The 22,394-nt window shown below is 39.6% G+C and overlaps 1 protein-coding gene across 2 annotated transcripts in view; it reads left to right on the forward strand.

Moving 5' to 3' along the window:
- The window catches only part of LOC145767122 (NACHT, LRR and PYD domains-containing protein 13-like), a 207,471-nt gene that overhangs the window by 38,495 nt on the left and 146,582 nt on the right, over positions 1-22,394 (forward strand). For both annotated transcript variants that reach the window (XM_082578884.1, XM_082578885.1), the window contains exon 6: positions 19,801-19,962. In XM_082578884.1, coding sequence (XP_082435010.1) covers positions 19,801-19,962 — 162 coding nt within the window. The remainder of the gene's footprint in view (positions 1-19,800; positions 19,963-22,394) is intronic.

Below are 22,394 nucleotides of genomic sequence, written 5' to 3' on the forward strand. Positions count from 1 at the left end.
CAGGACTGGCAACCCTATAATGAAGCACATTAAAAGAGTAAAAACTTTTTTGTTTGTCGTATCCAGGCTTACACCTGGTGGTTGAAGATTTTGATTAAGTGGACGGGAAGGCAGGGAAGCCAATTTTCATGTCCACCTTCAGGCATGCCTGTAAGTGTCCTGCCAAAGACACAGCTGCATGCTCATGAGCGGTGTCGAACCGGCGCCCTTTCGATTGCCGTTCCAGCGCTCTCACCACTGGGCAATGCAGGGGACAGAGTAAAAACTGAATTGGCTGAAACGAATCAGAGAAATTTCTATTGCTTTCAATATATATTTATTAAACACAACAAGGCTTATTTGAATTATTGCACATAACGAAAAGTAAACATCATGGACGATTTTCATCGGCCTCATTCGTACTACGTTTTTCATCCGCACTACACTTTTTTCATCCGCACAAGTGCGTAACATACCAAAGGAAAGCACTGTACTAGAGTAAGGGTATTGCAATTCTGAAGGATTTTATCTCATCAAATGATATTGGAAATTAACAAGAAAATTCTGAGATGAAACATTCAATATACTGTAACATGGTTATTGATTAATTCTTAATTGTGACAAAACTAAAAACAAGATTAACTTTTATGTAAGATAATGTCATGAGTCATGACTGCTATAGCCAACCAAGAGCCTTCACCGGGACGAATCTTTAAAAAAGGTTCTCTATTTTGTGCCTATCTGGAAAACTGACCAATCAGAAGCCGTATCGCTTTCTTACGTCACTTCATTTGCAAAGTTTCTTTGCGTGACTGCGTCGAGTTTGCATGTTTTCTCCAGGATTGCCAGTTCTGCGGTTTCCCCATGGAGTTAGGCTAGTTTTGTTTCAAAGTCGCGGAAAAATGTTAGCAGTCGCGTTTTTTCTTGTTTGGTTTTGCTCTATATTCATAAAATTTTGACAATATTCTGGACTTGATTTATCACTTTCGATGACTGGGCTACTTTTCAGTAGCAATTGGGCTATAAATTGTAAAAACATCTGGCAAGCTTAGTTTGCTCGCTGTTTCTGTCTACTGTCTGGCAGGCTAGTAGAATCTATCTTGTGTTTACTTTAAACTAAGTTTATTAGGCTTGAGTTAAAACATTCCTCCTTTCTTAAAAAACAATGACACAAGAATCAAGATGATGCTCTCACTAGGATACACAAACAATGTTGCTTATCATAGTATTCAACTTGAATATTATGCAATAAGGAAACTCATACATTATCATATTTTTGATTAATAAAATAAAACTGTAATTGTTTCTTTGCATTTGTTGCAGTTTCTGTATATTTAGTATTGCAAGTGTACATGTATATTATCACATATTACACATATTTTACATAATAATTTTACATCGGTAGTTTTGACAGAAATGAAACCGATATCAAGTGGCTGCGGCTATGTAAACACGCCGCAATGAGATCCTAGCAATGAAATTAACCCTAGTAGTTTGATTATAGTCAGTTAACTGATAGTGCAGTAATTTGTAGTGTAGCACGTAAAAGAGAGCTTGAACATAACATAAATAAATTAATAAAATAGTTCTGTTTTTGAAGCCATAATAATAGAATTTTTCCACTGATCTAGAATGTTGGTTGTGCTTTAAAACCAGCCATCTGCAACCAATCATCCCAATTTCTGGAAGATATGCTGCAAAGCAAAGTGTATTAGGAAAGGAGAACTTGACTTCGAGCAACACATTACCAGTGCAATAGGCATAGCTTTATATTTGTAAATTCATGATGATATATATTTTCAACTGGAACTAGTTTAGAATGGCTGTTTTTTAGACTGAGCACAAAGACTTATTGTCAATGTCATCTGTAATCATTTGAAACATGCATTGGACTGGTGCACTAGTGGCTGGTTACGAGAGTAGGGGCTCAATGCAATCCTACAATCCCTCCTCCTCCTGCCTCAACCATGCTTGAAATCGTTTTTGGTATTTTGATTTATTGAGTATGACTTGATTCAGTGAGTTGGGATAAAAGCTGAAATTTTGTACACACTTAATTCTAAACGATTTAACTTAAATCCAAAGTCACACATTCCTCTAGCTTGCTTTACTAAATACTGAACCCAACACAAATGCGAAATTGTGACCAGAAACAACGGCTCCCGGCACGCAGCAAAAAGCGACAATCAGTTGTGAAATCTCTTTGCAGCCAGGCAAGCCACATCACTCAGAACACAGAAACAACGCAAATTCAATGTCAACAAAATTTCATTACAATTTCAATTCTAATCAAGAGGGCAATTGACCCTCCGGAACATTGCGGCCCCTAATTATGGCACATAATTAAAAACAAAGGTTGAAGTAGAAGGGTCGATTCCCAAAATGCAATACACAGAAAGTATGTACATCAAAGCTACACAGAAACGGTGGCTATCCTTTGTAGCAGTGCAAGGCACTGGGATACCCTGGCCACAATGGCCTGGCGAATACTTACACGATTAACCATTAATCTCTACGTTACTTTCATGAGACACACACAGTAGCAAACAAATCAAAGGCACTACACAGTAACTAACTAGCTACTTATGATGACGCAAATCACTGAGATCGCTGGCGAATACTTACACGATTAGTATTTACATCATCTTCATGAAAAACACAATAGCAAACAAATCAAATGCATTGCACAGTAACTAACTAGCTACTTATGAGGCCGATCACAGAGATCGCTGTAGAGCATACGTTACTAGGACATGTTGTTGAGTTACGCATATTGGGGCCCTGCGGATGACACATAGAAATACACAGGTTAAAAACAGATTTGCGCGGTACATATCTACAATACACTACAAATTTAAATGAAAGGCAAGAGTGATACAGATGCCTCTACGACACCCGCGAACAACAGACCAGGCGGGGACGGGTCCAGAACGCAGTCAAGCATTCCCCACAGGAGCAACGCACGATATATCCCTTAGGACCAGATACACTTTGACCTCACCCGATGCCTCATCCACCACTGAAACTGCCACCCTGACGCGCCTGACAATCGGTTTTCCATTCCTAATTTGGAGGATGATCTCATGGACTCTCCCCAGACGGTACCTCCCTCTCTTAGTTATATCTTCTGGAGAACCAACCACCACTAATTGGCCAGGCTGTAGGTTTTCCCCCAAACTGGCCCACTTTTTCTACCCTGCAGGGAGGGTAAATAGAAAGAGATCCATTTCTCCTAGAAACTGTGAGATAGAGCCAGGTTATACCTATAGTCTCTCAGTAACTCATCTCGGTCATGAGGGTTTCCTACTGATGAAAATGGGCTCAAGAATGGGTTAAGGAGTGCGGCTGGGGTGATAACAGTAGAATCCTTAGGGTCATCACAGACAGGGACTAAAGGTCTTTCGTTGACTATTCTTGTGGCACTACCCGTAAATGTAAGAAGTTCGACAAAGTTGGGTTTCCGTGATGAGTTCCCAATAACGTGGAAAAAGGCAATTTTGAATTGCTTGACTATTGCTTTCCATGCCCCTCCCTGGGCCGGAGCATACGGATGATGAACTCCCAGTTAATTCCCTTTTTTCGCAAAGAAGTTTGAATTTCAGAAGACTCCAAAATTTCTGGTAGTCTTTTAGCTGCCGCTTGAAATGTGGTCCCGTTATCTGAGTACATGTTACGTATAGATCCACGCAAGTCTACAAATCTGGTAAATGCTAAAACAAATTCACTGTAAGATAGTGACGTCACAAGTTACACATGGATTGCTCTACTCGCAAGGCAGGTAAATAACAATTCCCATGCTTTCTTTTGGCTTCTTCCTTCCACAAACGTCATTGGACCAAAATAATCTACGCCACTGTTGAAGAAGGGTTTGTTATAGGCCGTGGTTCGTGGTAATGGTAGATCCGACATAAGCTGCCTGATAGGCTTTGCTTTCTCTAGGGCACATGGAGCGCAGTCATGCAAATCATGTTTCACCGAGGAATTACCATTTGCAATCCAAAAACGTTGGCGAGTAGATAACAGTGTCTGTTGCACACCACAGTGATAGCTATCACAATGAGCGTCAAGGACAACTAGCCGTGTCAATGCGTGCCTCGAACGCAAAATAAGAGGATGCTTCGCATCGACAGTTATTTCGGGAGACTTACTTAAGCGACCTTCAATACGAAGTCTCCTCTTGCGGTTTCGATCATCTTGCTAATGGAGCCAGTTGCATTTTCTCATACCGTCATCTCCGGCGACAATTCCATTTTAAGAATAGCAGCATCTGCTACATTCACCGATGGGACCTCGCCTTCCTGCATGAGAAAAGATGGACCGCTCAACCACATCTCTCTGGAACCTGGTTTGGTGATGGCGTTCGGTCTGGTTCTAACGTCTGCCGAGTTGAGATATGTCGGACAGTAATGCCATTCGCTCACCTCTGACAAGAGTAAAATACGATTTAACCTATGTAATTCCATACATTTAGTCACGCATACAAAGTTGGATGGATGGATGGTCATTTTATTTTTGTTTGGATGCGAAACACCGAAACATACATAAAACAAAAACTGACAGTGTGCATCCAATGAGAGAGTGCGAAAAACCGTAGCCCTGAAGGCGTAGGAGGTCGTCGAGTCTGCACTCTCTCATTCAAATAGTTATACGAAAGAAAGTATTGCGTTTTTAAATATTGTAACAAATTTACACAATAAAGAAGAAGGAAGGAAGAACAGAAATAAAACAAAACAAAAAAAACAAATACAGATACTACAAAAAATGATAATAACGATTAACATAGTCAGGTAGTGGATGTCATTTCTATAGCTCTTGATTATTGAAGAAGTGTTTTTTGCATATTTTACTGAACAATTTGAAGCCTTTTTTCATGTTTTTTTTTCATATTTTGAGGTAAACTGTCCCATACCTCGATTCCCATGCATTTTAAACTTTTCTGAAATAATTGGGTATTTGCCTGTTTAGTATAAAGTGAATTGGAGCTTGAACGTCGGGTGTTATACGAATGAATAGCTGATACATGTGTGAAGAAAATTTTGAAGTTTTCCGGTAGTTTATTATTATAAAATTTGTACATAAATTTACTTATTTCTAGTTTATATGTAGAATTAACAGTTAGTATTTTATTTTCTTGATAGAGTGGCAGTAATTTAGTTTTCATTTCGAATGCTCCTGTAACGATTTTAATTATCTTGCTTTGTCTAACTTGAATTTTATTCAAGTATTTTGTGGGTGCGCATCCCCAGTTGATAATTCCATATTGTACAGTAGGTGCGAGTGTACAATGCTATAATAAATATTGATGATAACTTTTCTAGTAGTAAATTTTCTAAGTTTACTCAGTACGCCTGAAGAAGAGGATAGTTTTTTCGAGAGGCTATCAATGTGTTTTTTCCAGTTGAGTTTGTTATCTATTGTGATTCCTAAATAGCGCGTATGGTCAACTTTCTTAATTATTGTACGATTTAATTTTATTTGCATAGGAGAGTGTAGTCTTTTTATTGTTAAAGAGTACGTAGTTAGTTTTACTCAAGTTGAGTGTCAACTGATTGTTATCAAGCCAAGTGTAGAGTTTGCATAATTCTTTATTTATCATTGGTTGGAGGTTGCTGGTAGTTTTTTGAGCCAAATAGAGAACTGTGTCATCAGCATAGAGTAGAGTTTTTAAATTAGTTGCATCGGGAAGATCGTTTATGTAAACTGAAAACAAAAAGGGGCCTAGTACACTGCCCTGAGGAACTCCAATAGTTATTTTTGAGCGAGAAGAGTTGATTTCCCCGCCATGTACATATTGCTGCCTATTGGTTAGATATGAATGAATAAGGTTTTTAACGTTTCCCCTTACGCCATAATGATTTAACTTGTCAATTAAGATTTCATGATTAACTGTATCGAATGCTTTTTTGAGATCTATAAACACTGAGCACACAATGTGATTGTTGTTTAATTCATTTATAATATCTTCATGGAAGTGAGTAATTGCTAAATTAGTTGAGTAGTTTTTGCGAAATCCAAATTGCAAAGGAGAAGAGTTTATATTTTTCCCAGAAATTAGCCAAGCGCTTGTGAATGATTGTCTCAAATATTTTGTTGCAAGGCTATAAAATCGATATCGGTCTGTAACCCTGAGGTTCCTGCTTGGAGCCTGATTTATAGATAGGTATGACTTTGGCTATTTTCAAAGCTTCAGGATAATGTCCACTAATCATACAGTTATTAAAGACTCGGGTAAGATAAGGAGCTATTCTGTTTTTTTTGTAGTTGTGTGATTGTTAACCCATATCCTCCTACCGTCAGTTTAAACTGACAGCACATTTAGATGGTTTCTAGATTACAAACCGTTTTGTCGAAACTCATTTAGTATGTTATGAGGTTCCTAAGGTCTGTACCTAACACTATAGTACATTTAGTGAAATTCCGTTTATCCTTCGACTGGATATAACGGATCAAACTTCTAAAATGGATATTTTTTGTTGTTCGTAATTATAGCGGTGTCAATTTTTACTGGATCGCGTTATAGTGACATAAACCACAAAATTAGTTAGAACTAACATTGCTGTATCCATATTTTACATACTTAGAAGAAATTAATTGTTTGTTTAAGTTTTGTACCATTTCCGCTTCCGTCAGTTTAAACTGACGCTAGGAGCAGAAGGGAGCATGTAAATTGTAAATGATTTTACAAATTATGTGCAGAATAGTTGAGTTTAGGGGTTATTTTGCAAACATTTTGATTCTCAAGCAAAACGTTGATATAAATTAGCAAATGAAAACTTAATCTTGGTCAATTGGTGAACACAATATGGTATAACTGTTTCATTTTCAAGTTAAAAGTAACTTAGTGATATATCATACACCTTTTAATTTCATACAGCATAGCAATGGCAAAACATTTGCATGAGAGCAACAAATTGACATTTTTTGAAGCATTGGAAGCTCTTGAAAGGTTAGAAACTGATGAAGAATCAATATCAGAAATCGTGTCTAAAGCAAATTTAGTTATATTTCCTCCTGAAGATGATGGCATGGATACAGATGATGATGATGGTGAAATGGATTGTATTCCAGACAATTTAGCTATGTGGTAAACAGTTGTTGGCTAATGCTGAGTTGGATCTCGTTGGGAATGGGGGCATTCAACAAGTTGATGCACTTGAAACATTATCAATTTCAAGTAATCAGGTGACAAAATGTTGATATATTAGAAAATGAAAACTTAATCTAGGTCAATTGGTGAACATACTATGGTATAACTGTTTCATTTTGAAGTTAAAAGTAGTGATATATCATGCATCTTTTGATTTCAAACAGCATAGCAATGGCAAAACATTTGCATGATAGCAAAAATTGACAGCTTTTGAAGCGTTAGAAGCTCTTGAAAGGTTAGAAACTGATGAAGAATCAATATCATAAGTCATGTCTAAAGCAAATTTAGTTATATTTCTTCCTGAAGAGGATGGCATGGACATTCTAATGGCATGGCATTAAATTGGGATTTGTAGCTCAGTAGCTCATTTGATGCAACATCTACCTCCACAAAGCGAGTCCAGTTCCAACTATCATGTGGTTATAGACAACTTTTTCACAAGTCCGGGACTTCTGCGGCACCTTCGTGAAAAGTCTATTGCAGCTACAGGAACAGCTAGAGTTAACCGCATAGAAAATCCTCTCCTCAAGCGAGTTACTGAAGTTGACAAGTTACACAGAGGTGCCTCGGATGTTGCTGTGGAGACATCACATAACATTGCTGCTATCCGATGGAAAGACAGAAAAGCAGTAAATGTTCTGTCAACCTTTGCAGGAAAAGACCCACTGCAAAAAGCGAAGCGATATAGTAAGCAAGAGAGAAAAAAGATTGATATTCAGCAGCCAAATGTAATACACGTTTACAACTAACACATGGGTGGTGTTGACCGTTTGGATCAAAATGTTTCAAAGTATATGATCAACTTGAGAAGCAAAAAATGGTGGTGGCCATTATTTCGTTTTTGTATTGATATGGCAGTCAACAATGCTTTTCAAATATATCGCCATCGCAAGACCGATGCTGGTGAAATTCGTTTAGATGCTCTGGGCTTCAGAAGAGCAGTTGTTGAAAGTTACCACCAGCTTTATCGAAAAGATGTTCCAGATATACTGTTTGCGGGACCCAGGGCATCTCCGTAACCCCATATAAAATACAGCACTGCCCAACACTGGATCATAAAAAGGAAGCAACGCCGCTACGCCAAACCAGGATGTTCTGGAACATCCCTTTATTTTTGTGAAATTTGCAATGTTGGCCTACATCCTCAGTGTTTTAAGAAGTATATACCACATGAAATAGATGATGTCAGAATTGGGCTCTTTCAGCTGAACTCAAGCCGGGTGAACATGTGAGACGAAATGGTTTCAAGCCAATATAAAGTACATTTTTACGATAAATCAATATCGCCAGACGTTGAATCAACCAAGAACATTGCTATCTTTTGATACTGTGACATTTATTTGATTCGTTAACATGTAGTGATTTCTTGACTTTTTAGTCCTTTTCCATTATTGCTTTGCTTGAATACGTATTAGACTAAACACTGACCGAGAAAACTTTTTCGTATTTATTTTATATGCCCCCTCCTGCTCCTAACGTCAGTTTAAACTGACAGGCCAAAAATTGTTGATAATTGTCCCCACCAATTTTTTTTTTCAAAAATATTGTTCAATTTGGTTAAGATACCTTAAAAATAATATACATACAAAAAATTGCAAAAAAATTTTGATTCCGGAGGATATGGGTTAAGCGAGATTTTGGATGGTAATTCATTAGTTTTGTTTTGTTTACGTATTATCTTGTTGATAGTCTTCCAAGCATCTGAGGAACTTCTACCCAATTTGAATATTTCTTTGTAATAAGCCTTTTTCGCTTTAGTTTTTATGCGAGTTAGTTTGCGAGTTGCTATGTTTGCGAGTTAGTTTGCGAGTTCGAGTTAGTATGCGAGTTGCTTATATTCACTGTGTATTGTGGGATCCATATTTTTGAGAAATTTTCGAAAAAGTTTATTTTGTTTTTTGATAAGCTTCAAGATACGATTAGAAATCCAAGGTTTACCTGATGAGGAATGTTGTTTACGTGTTTGTTTAACTTTAGGAAAATGTAGGTTTAGTAAGAAGATCATTTTAGCAATAAGCCATTCAATACTATTACTGCTTATTGCGGTTGGAGTTTGAAGGATAGAGTCAAGATCAGCTAGATATTTTTCAAGCCTTTGTGCGGTGATTTTTCTAATCAATGGCCTCGACTGCTCTTTATGTGATGCCGTAAAGTTTGTTTTAACCATAATGGGAAAGTGATCCGATACGTCACTTGAAATTACAAAGGGTTTCATTTTATGGGCATGTAGACAGTTGGTGTATATGTGATCAATAATTGTGCTGGTAGTTGTAGTTATTCTAGTTGGTATGTTTATTAGTTGTAACGCACCCGCAGCGGTAACTTCATCAAAATAAAGTCTGAATTTATTGTTTTCATTATACTTTCCAAAGTCTATGTTGTTTGTTTGTTTGTTTGTCTTTATCCTGCATTGCGGGAAAGCGGACTTGAGCGCTATGCATCGGTGTACGCCTTCCGACGTACACCTGACCCACGCTGCAGCCGACGGCAATGTCAGTTTCCGGTTGTCTACTCTACTTATGACTTAAATTTGGTAGGCTACTACCCATTACTCGAAATCGATCACTAGGTAGAGGCAATTATCGTTAAGTTTCTTGCCCAGAGAAACAACAGCAAGTGCGGGTGACTGGAGTCGAACATTGAAGTCACCAAGGATCAGATACTTCTGCTTAGGTTTGAATGATTTAATCAAATTAATAAAGCTTTCCTGAAAGCAGCTTATGTCGCTAGAAGGATGGCGGTAAATCGATCCGATGATAATGAACTCATTGTTAGGCAACGAGATTTCAGCCCAGACGTCTTCGCAGTTTTTTAAATTAAGGCGGAGAGTGTCTAAGCCATTGAAAATTAATTTATTTGACAAGTAGAACCCAGCTCCTCCTGCTGTTGTGCTAGAATTCACGTTAATTAGTTCGTACCCAGGAAGCCGAACGAGACTTTCAGTGCTAGTGGTTAGTCGTGTTTCAGTCAAACAGAGTATATTGCTTTTAAAATGTCAGAAAGGAGTTGATCTAGTTTTTCTATGTTTTTATTTAGACTCACTATGTTAACATGACAAACAGTTAGATCTGATGTCGTGTTAGTAAGTAATTCTTTTATGACACTGGTGGTTGTGTGTTTTTCATATACATTTCGATAGTTACTACTAAAGTCTTCATCTATTAATTCCATAAGCTGTTTTTAACCGTTGTGGTATTTCCAAAACAGTTAAAAACAGGTAAAAGTAATAAGTAAAGAAAAGACAAGAGGAATAACAAATACACCCACCATCACAGCTTTTTTAGATCGTCTTCTTTGTTAATTATAATCGAATCGAAACCATCACTCTTTCTCACATATATCCGTCCATTTGTAGTCCAAACATATCGGTATTCTTTGCTTTTTGTTTGCAGAGCCAGAAAAGCCTCTTTCTTTGCTGTGTTAAATTTTCGTTGATGTACAGTTCTCTCATTCCTTCTATTGGGAATACTTGGCCTCGAGCAGTTTTTCGATTTTTATAGATGCGGTTGCGCACGTTGCGTTTGCTGAAGCGCACGATGACCGCAGGTAATTTCGCGTCATCCTTCTGTTGTAGTCGATGTGCTGCTATAATTTCATCATCTTTTACTTCAACATCGAGCTTGCTGGCTAGTTGAATGACAATATTGCATATATCTTTATTTTTCTTCACTGGTATTCCGACAAACTCGAGATTTTGTCGTCTTTCGTATTGTTCTAGAAATTAAATCTAGATTGTCTAATTTGATACATTCTTCGTTTGTTTTTGTTTCTAATTTCTTTGCGCTAGTATTTAGTTTTTCAATTTCAGTTTCCTGTACCTTGCTTTGTTTCACCACGGTACCGTTTTGTTTCTTCAACTCTTCATATTTGTTGCATATAAAGTTTTGGCTGTCTTTTAGCTGCTCAATTTCAGTTTTAAGAAGTAGAATCTCTTCCTCGTGCTTTTTTACCAGTCTTTCCATTGCTTTGTTTATCAATTCTTCAATTCTAGGAATGCATTTTTCAACCATTTTATCCAAATTGTCTTGAATAGAGCTGTCCGAGTCGCCCTCTATTACAGAAGTACCAGACTTTCTTGATTTTTCACTTGGCATTTCGCCCGAAGCCAGAGAGCAGAGAAAAGAGAGAGAAAAAAAATCACGTCCATTCAGCAGAACGACAACTGTTGAAATTTTGGTTTGAATTAAGTTTGGTTTTATTTAACTAAGAAGTTGCATAACCTAAAACACAATAAGGTTAACTCACAAAACTCAGCAAACAACACTTCTACTAAAGGTTAAACTAAACAAAGCAACTGCAGCTCAGTATGCAAGACTGAACTCAACTGTGGCAAACAAAGTATGCGTACAAAGTAATTAGCGTCAGCGCAAAGCGCTTCAGGAGATAAACGTCCGAAATCGACTACCACAACCTACGAGTAACAAACTTGCATAATCGTAAATCAGGGTTTCAGATCCACTGAAGGACAGTATTCGAGTCACACCAGAAATGTTTTCTAAGATCAGGCAGGTGTAGTGCATTAGCTGCCTAGTTTAACAGCTCCGTAGTATTAAGCGCGGCTACAAGCTCCTTTCTGGCAATCGGCCATGCACTTTGATGCTTGAGAACAACCCTACTTTTGTCAAAAACGAAGGATACACAAGGGACTCCGTTACACAGCCTACGTATATACACAACGGAGGCAAAAGAGTGATTGGAGGCATCACTGAATCCATGTAACTGATATACGATATCATCTGCGCAACACGGCTCGGTGTTTACAAAATACCATCTAGGTATGGAAAATTCTTTTAGCAAATCTAATGAATGAAGCCATGACTTCCATTCTTTTATGTAGCTTTGTGGCACTTCGGTGTCCCAATCAAGACCTTCAATAGCTGAACGCTGCAGAATTAACCTAGCTTTTAGGAAGTGCAGGGGTTCGATGTTTTTTTATTTATATAAAATGTTTATTAATCCCTGATGACAGCAGAACCGCTGCTGGCGTAACAAAGCTTCGATGGTACAAAGGTAACACAATGAGTCTCAATTTCTTTTATTCGTGAGTTCGAATTGAATTTAGATTTTGAAAATTTATCTTATGAGTCTGTCATTGTCTGAGTTAAGATTGTTTTGTCCAGAAGTATATAAACCCCTTTCAGAAAAAGGAAAAAAAGAAAACAGTTACGTAATGGCCACTTTAACAGCCTCACTTGGGAACGCTGCGGGTGGAAGGTTATTTGAGTAAAAAATGATCCATCAAAATTATCCCTGTGCACAACAAGTGAGTTTTTTTAAGAAACGCAATTATTTATTCTCACTGTTGGGTTCCTGGGTAGAAAACTATTTATCAAACTATATTTCTGTATAACAAGTGAGTTTTTAAGAAACGCAAATGGTATGTGAGAATTACATTTTGCACAAGGTTGAAAGCAGTAGATATTCATCACGGGTCCCTACAGAAGAATGGAGCGCCGAGCCCTAGTGGATCGAAGTTTTGGCCAAGTTGGCTTAACATTGAGCGACGTGTGTACTTCTCTAAAGGTCGGAGAGAGCACTTAATGAAGAATGAATCTGATTCGGTTTGCCACACACAACCTAGAGTTTTTGCTACTGGTAAGTATGTGTCGTCTTTTTCGAGGTCGACATCGCGAAAGGAAGAAGCTAACATCTCATTTTGAAGTTGGACAAAACATCCAACGCCTTTTTGTTGGCACTCTATTTCACCAAACTAAAGCATCGGCTATCGAACAAGTCAATGGCTTCTTTAGCAATCTCACTGACCTCATCAAGGCTATTTCCAGAGAATATCAGATCGTCCATATACATATTTTTTCGAAGGGCACGCAGGGTCAGGCCTCCGGCTCCAGTGGGGTTTTCTTCAATCATTTTTTGAATGGCTAAGCAGGCGATGTATGGACTGCTTTTAATTCCCCACGGGTGTACACAAAATCTAAACGGAATTACTTTGCCCTTTTCGATATCATTATTCTCAAACCATAGCAAACGGAACAAGTCGCGTTGTTCCATTGGTAATTGAATCTGGAAGAAGCACTTGGTGAGGTCTGCCATTAGGCCAAACTTTCCCAATCTAAAGCGAGCCAGAACTTGTGTTAAAGGGTTTAATATGTCTGGGCCCGACAAAATCACATCATTAACACACCTACCCTTACACTCAGATTTGCCGTCATATAACACTCGCTTTTTTGCTTGGGATGTCACAAAATATGGTAAGTACCACACACATGTCGATGAGTCGTCGTCTTTTACCGGCTCAATGTACTCACTGGACTGCATTTCAGTCATCGTGTCTACTTAGAATAATCGAACGTCAGGTTGCTTTAAAGCCTTTCGTCATAAGCTCAGAACACGGTCAAGAGCCAAAGAGTGGTTATCCGGTAATTCAAAGTCGGTTTTTAACGGTACGGGCATTTCAAATGTCCCATCTTCAACTTTCATTTGCGTCTCAACAAATTTTTGTGCTATGACATCATTGCGAGACAGTTCTATCGTTTCATCTGTTAGGGTTAAATCCTTTATTACATGTTTTAAACGACTGATTTCACTCTCATGCGCATCACAACTGTCAAGACGAAGTGACTCCTCAGCGACGTTACCATTAATGGCAACACGACGTACTTTAGAATCACCAGAGATCATAGAACCTCGACCTCCACTATCCAGCCAGCCCAGTGGGGTTAAAATAGCATGGGGCTCTTCTCGAGTCATGCCGACACGTTCTTCTAATACTCGCATTAAGTAAGCATGGTCATTCCCGATTAGAATATCGACCGACATTTTGTTAGGTAACGAAATCAATTCAACTTTATCGAAATGTGAAAACCTATTTAAGTCTTGATGCTGCGGCAATGTTTCGACATGGTCACTCCAAGGTGCATTTACCACTGCTTCCACATCAACATACACTTCGTCAGAAACTAAGGATTGGATATTAAATTTAACCAGTTCAGAGTGTATTTCTTGTTTGCCTGCTAGAGTGTCCATGCGGAAAGAGACATTATCCGCGGCTTTTAGATACAATTCTTTAACCAATCGGCTTGAAACAAATGTGAGCTGAGAGCCTGGATCGTGTTGACAGTAAACCAGAGTGGTCTCTCCATTAGATGGGTTTATGACCCGGGCAGCCGTGACCCGATTAAACACTGCCCTCTTATGAGCGATGCTTACAATACGATTAGTAACGGCAGGTGCCGTTCTAAGACCATTGCCATTGCCCGATGTTCTTTGAGGATTCACATAGGCGTCGTGCAGTAGATAATGGTGTTTAAATTGGAAATGTTCGCGCAGCGCCTACAATTACATGATTGGGTGCAGTTTTTTGCTTTGTGTCCTAGACGTAGGCAGTTTAGACAACGACCAGTCGTGGCGAAGACATCCCGGCGTCGCGACGGCGTTAAGTTTAGGAAGTCAGGACAATTGGGTAGTCTGTGACGCTCTTGCTTATTCCTACTCTCATAATAGATACAGAGTATGTCCTTCCTCGTACCCTCAAAAGAGCGGCTACCAAACGTTTCTTCTCGGCTCCCAGAACTAGAGCCAGACCCGCGACTGCTACCTTGGGTGGCATTTCTGACAGGCTGTGCTGAGGTTTGACGAATACGCATAATGTGATTATCACTCGCCGACCGTTTTGTATCTTTTCTAGCAACGACTTCCTCCATTAAGCGTATGGCGAAGTCCGTAGAGCGACACGTTTCTTCGCAATTTACAAAATCCATTAGGCTTTGGAAGCTTGGTTCCTCGGTGCTACCATATTGCTCTTTCAGATAGTACAAAAAGTCTTTCTTCGCATATCCAGGTAATCGACCTGCCAAGTCTAGTACAAAACGCCCTTCTAGCTGGTGACGCTGGTTATACGCCCTAGCGAAGAGGGTACACTGAGCCAGCTCGTCTTTGAATGCCTTTATTGAGGATGATGACATCCCAGATAATTTATTGCCTTGCCGTATCCGCCGAATCTCCGGCTCCGCGATAAATCCGCCTCTAACGCCAACGCGCTGCGACAAGCGATTCAGCGACATATCGATCCTTTCCTTTTGTTTATTTGCCGTTTTGCGTTTTGCCAGGGGGGAATCATTTTTCAAGGGGGCGAGGCCCCCTGGCCCTCGGCTGGCTACGGGCCTGGGTGTAGGGTCATTTAAAAACACAACTGAACTAATTTAAAACCGACAGTTTGAAGAACTCCAGGTTTGCTTCAACAGCACAAAACTGCTATTTACGTGGAAATTTTTGATTGTCAAATGCGCCCACTAGTGGAAAATATATTTAAAAAAAAGGAAAATATTTTTTAGTTGTTTTTATTAATAAAATTATATTATGCAATGTCTAAAACATTTCAAAGCGTTTTTTGTGTAGATAGTTCTCTCTTGGGCCGCTGGAAACAGTATTTTGACCTATATGATGTTTTATGTATGAGTGACATTATTTTTTCCAGCGTCAGTTTAAACTGACGCTAGGAAGATAGGGGTTAATTCTAAACGATTTAACTTAAATCCAAGGTCACACATTCCTCTAGCTTGCTTTACTAAATATTGAACCCAACACAAAGGCAAAATTGTGACCAGAAACAACGGCTCCCGGCACGCAGCAAAAAGCGACAATCAGTTGTGAAATCTCTTTGCAGCCAGGCAAGCCACGTCACGCAGAACACAGAAACAACGCAAATTCAATGTCAACAAAATTTCAGCACAATTTCAATTCTAATCAAGAGGGCAATTGACCCTCCGGAATAGTGGCCTAAAGAGCAAAAAATAGCCATAAATTATGCTACTGTAGTCCATTCTTGAAGAACACAAGCAAATTTGTTCTGAACTTGTGATGTCAGTCTATTGACCCAAAAGAACTTTGAAAACATTTGTGCTGTTTCAGTATTGGTTAATGTACCCTTTAGAATTGCATGTTTTATTGCCGAATCTATGTTTTTTTGGTAGAAGAACCATTTTTGTTCTTAGCGTACTCAGTAGCCTAGTTACAAGCGCGAAAATCACTCATGCGTAGAGGCTGTATTCCTTTCGCCCGAAACCAAAAGCAGCAGCAAAGAGATGTAATGTGAAAAAAACCTTTTTCAGGCCGCTTTGAGATTTCATTTCGGTCAATTTCATTTCGCCTATCATGTAAACGTAGCCTAAGACAACAAGATAAAAATCAAGAAATAAAACGTAAATGACGCAATGACGTAAGAAAGCGATACGGCTTCTGATTGGTCAGTTTTCGAGATAGGCACAAAATAGGGAACATTTTGTAAATATGCCACCCGGACAGCACAGCTGCAAGGGGCAATGGACAAGTTCAGACGCCCCACCATTCTGCAACTCAACATAGAAGGCTAAACAACAAGCAAGATCAAAGTTGTGGAGCAGATTGCCCATACCAACCGGGCACTCGTCACCCCTCTCCAAGAGACCCACTGCACCTCTGCAGATAGGCTAGCTATTTCCAACTACACGCTAGCCGGGTCTACCTTAAGCAGGAAGCACGGCATTGTCACGTTTGTGCATGAGCGCCTGAAGTGGACCTTTGTCGACCAATATACAACTGATGCAGAAATTGAGTGGGTGTGCATCTGTATCACAGACTAAAACATCGTCAACATCTACAAGCTCCCACCCTCATGAATGTTGCCACAGTCTCTGCGCTGGCGATTTCAACTGCCAGCACATCGACTGGGGTTACAGCAACACAAGCAGCGACGGAGAATTGCTGGCTGACTAGGCCTTTACAAACCATCTTGCCCTCCTATTCAATCCAAAGGAACCAGCCAGTTTCCACTCCGGCCGCTGGGGAACAGGGACAAACCTTGACTTGGCCTTCGCGAGTGTCGACAGCTCTCTTCCAGACAGACGTGTGCTTGAGAAGTTCCCGCGGTCCTAACACCGGCTGTCCCTCATCATCGCCCCAAAACTTGTGGCTCCTGTCCCGAGTTCACCGGTGAAGCGATGGAACTTCAAAAAAGCCGATTGGAATCAATACAGCCTCCTGACCAATGAGTCTGCTGCAAAGTTACCATCGAGTGAAACATGCAACGCAGACGAGGCATACCAGGACTTCTACAATGCCATAATAACTGCGGCAAAGGCCAAAATGCCACGTGGCCATCGAACCAGCTATACACCATGCTGGGACTTTGATTGTGAAGCTCTCTATCGGTCATACCTAGGTGCCACAAGTGGTGCTGCTTCTAAAACCACACAAGTCTCCAGGGCCAAATAAGATCTGCCCTAAGCTTGTGCTCCATGCTGGCCATGCCGTAAAGTCCTGGTTACGTAGATTCCTTTCTTCCTGCCTGCACCACCTCACAATCCCAAAAATATAGCGGAGCTTTAGTAGTTGCGATCCCTAAGTCACACAAGGCACCAGAGGACACAAGGATTTATTGTCCGATATCCCTCCTCTGTGTTCCTTTCAAGATCCTCGAAAGACTGATCTATGCCCGCGTCAACCCAATCATCGACCAGCTCCTTCCAAAAGAGCAAGCTGGGTTTCGTCGCGGAAAATCCACCGTAGATTAGGTCACACTTTTAACTCAAGACATCGAGGATTGCTTTGAGGCAAAAAAGAAAGCTGGCGCTTTGTTTTTAGATCTCACAGCTGCCTATGTCACCGTATGGCATCGCGGCTTTACTTGCAAGCTGATTCGCCTGCTTCCTGACCGACATATGTTTCATATGATTATGGAACTTGTCAGGAATCGAAGCTTCACCCTTACCACCGGTAGCTCACGGCGAAGCAGACTGAGACGCCTGAAAAACGGCGTCCCACAGGGATCTGTGGTGTGACACTGGACAGATCGCTCACATACCGCCGCCATTTGGTGTCACTGCGCAAGAAACTCACATCCCGCGCTGCGCTACTCAAGCGCCTGGCAGGCTCTAGCTGGGGGGGCGAGTGCTGACACTTTGCGTATAGCAGACTTAGCCCTTGTCTACTCTTCCAGAAGAGTACTGTGCACCTGTTTGCTGCGCAGTGCTCACTGTCATAACATTGATACTGCCATAAACAGCGCCATGCGCACAGTTACCGGATGCCTGCGTTCCACACCACTGAACAATCTCCTCATTCTCGCTGGCATCCAACCTGCTTAGCTTCGTCGCGAAGAAGCCACTCTGTCCTTCGGTTGACGGGCACTGGAGCCTAACCACCTTTTCCACCACAAAATATCTGCTCTCCCAAACGAGCACCCCCGTTGACTGAAATCAAGACACCCATTCGTGCCAGCCGCTCAACTTCTCATCAACGAAGCTGATGTACAAGACATCTCTGCGGCTACTTGGGCGGACCATAAATGAAGTTCTGAATGGAAGTCAAGCGCCACCAGACTCTATTCGTTCATCCCCGTCGCCGACACACGCCCAACGGTCTAACACTACCAAGACAGGCATGGGTGCGCCTCAACCGTCTCCGTATGAGCGTCGGGCTTTTTCGCTCAGTCATGCACCAATGGGGATTGGCCTATTCCTCTCTCTGTGAATGTGGTGCCGAGGAACGAGGTGCCGATTGGCCTATTCCTCTCTCTGTGAATGTGGTGCCGAGGAACAGACCGCAGACCACATCATCAATGACTGTTCCATCTTCAAGCAACCTAATGGAGTGGAAGGTCTGCGTGTCATTGATGATGAAACTAAAGACTGGCTGCTCTCTAGTAGCCTTCCAGTGTAGTCCGGAAATATCGTGAATCTGGGGTGGTAAAAGGATAGACCCTCGTCCCCAGAGGCTCACACGACCGCGACGACGACGACTGCTATGTTTTCTTAGCAAAAAAATTCAAGCATAAAAACTACGAGAAAGAATGCTCAGCTTCATCTCAGATAGTCCATGGGAAAACAAGAATTTTGTAGTTCAATTTCTCTATCATGTCACTTCATATCGATGAAGTTGAAAGTTCAAGACTTGAAATTTCAATCATAGAAGAGTCATTGTGCGTCCGATAAGTCCACAAATATGATGCAAATCAAATTGCAATCAGCAGGGATACGCGATACTCTTAAATGTCCATAGCAAAGTGTGCCTGAGATACTTAGCCTATGAACCTCTAAAAAGGAATATAATTTTAGTTTGTCAACAAAGTGCAATAGAAAAGCGAAACCAGTATTTGAATGTGTCAGCTCCACTTAATTGTTATGCGGTAAGAATACTGTAAAATAAATTTATATATACGTAGTTGTATGACAGGACCAGTAGCAAACTCAGAAAGGAGGCAATTAATCACGTGCTTCCTAATAACTGAGAAAAAATTAATATTGCACTTTTTTGCAAAATGTTCTCTTTCGCTCAATCTCAGCTATTTATCCTTATCCATGGCCAAAAATTGGCAAGATCGCAAGTTTTGGTTGCGGTAGGTTCAATTAACTATCGATTAGTTTCCACACAATTGATATGTTGCATATGTCATCCATCTCTATTCTGCAAATTGGGCCTGAATTTCTCAGCATTTCCAACCACGAGTATTGGTTCGAATTTTCGATACCACTTGTATCAGCTTGGAATTGTAAGAATATATTATTTCAATAACAAAATTTCATCTAACTTTTCGCAATTTGGGATTTTTTTTTTTTTTGACGTAAATCGTAATATTCTTTGTAGCGTCTTGAAATTTGATTTAGTATCAGAGCAGTTTATTATTAATTAATTTACTTCAACAATTTATCTTATTTGTTATGATGCATTTGTTTTTGTAGATGGATGAGCTCGATCTTACTAACAATTCCATGGAGGATAAAGTGGCCGCCAAGTTGACAGAAGCGATTCCAAACATAAGAAAGTTGACTCTGAGATTTTGCTACCTCACCAGTAAAGCCTTGATCATGATTTCAGATGCGATCGCTTGCTTGCAACAACCAGTAAGTATTTAGCAACATTTAAACAGTAAATGTTAGTAATACAACAAAAAATTGCTAAAGACCAAGCAGAGCAAATGACATCAACTATAATTACTAAAACCTGTGTAAAAGCTTTTACACTCTTACTGAGGATCATCAGAAAGTCCTTATTTAAAAATTTATTTCAAATTACTTGTCCTTATTTAATAAAAAATTATATTTCCCAGTAAGTTTGAAATAGGCTGTAGAGTTTTTAAATAGTTATTCTATTTGATTTAGCAATAGTTACATAGTTACAATGTTAATTAATGTTCTGCATGGCCTAAAACAATTTCATTAACTTTGCGCTGAATCTGAATAAAGGCTGGTTTAGAGTACATACTTATCTTCTTCGTTTTGACTCAAACAGCTCGTGTTTACACTACTTGCGTTTTAAGGGTTTGTGTAATGTGCTACGTCATTTGGAAAACATAGGGAATTTCCCTACAATGATGCCAATCAGCTGATCTTGACATTTTTTAGAACTCAGAGCTTTATGAAGTTCTGTCTATGCTATCATAGGGATTGTAGATCATGGAGATGCGCAACTACACCCGCTTTTGTCTTATCCGCAGAAGGGTTACATTTTTTTCTGATTTACATAAATAATGTTATTTGAAAGGATTGAAGTTGGTTTTAAATAGCAAAGCGTAGCGTAGAAGTAGCAAAGCATAAAAAATGTCAAATTTGCAATTGACCTTTCTAATGTTACCGGAACAGAGGAGTTGCGCGTCCCGTGAAGTACTGTCCCATTCCAATACATTTTAATCTGCACATATTCTGCACAAATAATTTTTACAGAAAGAAAAAAGCCCACAATTAATCAAACTCTAGCTCACATTGACATTAGCTGCCGTGATTTTGGTAAACCTAGTATCCGCCATTTTGCTAAAAATGACTTTTTTACATTTTTCTACGTAAGACTTCATGCATCTCCTGACAAAAATTAATGCCCCAATGTAGTATGGTTTTCGAGATCATTGGTGGGTAAAACCTAACATATTTTAATCTGTGCAAGAATAATTTCCTGAAACCTAACATATTCGTCTACTCCAATCACATTAACAGGATATCGTCACGTGAGAGGCAAAATTTCAGCAGCTTTGCAGCAGGCTACTTCACCACATTTTATATCTCTTGAGTTGCGATAAGTGGATTTAAAAGCGTTCGATAAAATAGATTGGGCTAAAATGTTGTTAAGCACTAGGTAAACTTAATTATGTAGGCTAGCCTAAAAATGTCCCTCCGAACACATTAGTTTTTCTTTTCATTAAATACCGAATCATTTACGTCTCGCCAATCAGTTTGATTTTTCGTAACCTACTGATGTATTGGTGGCTTAGTTGACTTTCATCATCATCATCATCATTGTCAGCCATTTTTATTCCACTGCAGGATGAAGGCCTTCCCCATATCTTTATAATTTTGTCTGTCTTTGCATGTTTGTGTCCAGTGTTTGTCGAATTGGTAGAGTTCGTCTCGCCATCTTGTTTTCTGTTTCCCTCGTTTGCGTTTATTGTCAAGCGGTATCCAGTCAGTAGCTCTTCTTGTCCATCTGTTGTCGGTTGTTCGCATGATATGTCCTGCCCAATTCCACTTTAAACTTTTTATTGTTTCAATGATGTCTTTGATTTGTGTTTGTTGTCGTATCCATTTGGCTGGTTTCCTGTCTTTCCACGTAATGCCTAAGAGTACTTTTTCATGTGATCTTTGTGCAGTGCGTAGTTTGAGTGTGAGTGCTTTTGTTAAGTTCCATGTTTCTGCTCCGTATGTCATTGTTGGGAGAATGCATTGATTATATACTTTCCTTTTCATTGAGATCGGTAATTTACTTTTAAATATTGAACTCGCTCTTCCAAATGCCTGCCAACCAAGTGTAATTCTTCTTTTAATTTCTTCTTCTTTGTTCTTCACGGTACGCTAAATAGCTTAGTTTGCATACGGTTAATAAGATTTTAAAGCAGAGGCCCGGGAGCACGCTACTCAGTGTGTTTGATCATTTCTAATCAACCTCACCAGATGCTGTGTAGCCGATGTAGCCTAGTACGGTAGCCTTAAATGAAGGCATGGTAATCAAGAAGGCTACCAGTAGGCTAACTGATTTTAAATCGGCGATAGCCTTTAACATAGCAGGCCTCTGTGATATCAGCAAAGTTATCTTCAGATTAAAGTGACGAAATGATAGGCTACACAGTTCTGGGAGAAATACAAAGGCTTACTTTAGGTTTAATTTAGGTTTACAAAACCAACATAGTGTGGTCAAAGTCAACATTTAGTATATATTAGGTTTTATCATACAAACACATAACATTAAATAAGCCAATAAGGCGGTTAAAGTCAACATCGAGAATATATATTTGCCTTTACCATACAAACATACTACATTTCTTATAACTAGTTATCTAGCAAAACCA

Source organism: Aplidium turbinatum, chromosome 3 (assembly GCF_918807975.1).
Source record: "Aplidium turbinatum chromosome 3, kaAplTurb1.1, whole genome shotgun sequence".
Taxonomy (NCBI): domain Eukaryota; kingdom Metazoa; phylum Chordata; class Ascidiacea; order Aplousobranchia; family Polyclinidae; genus Aplidium; species Aplidium turbinatum.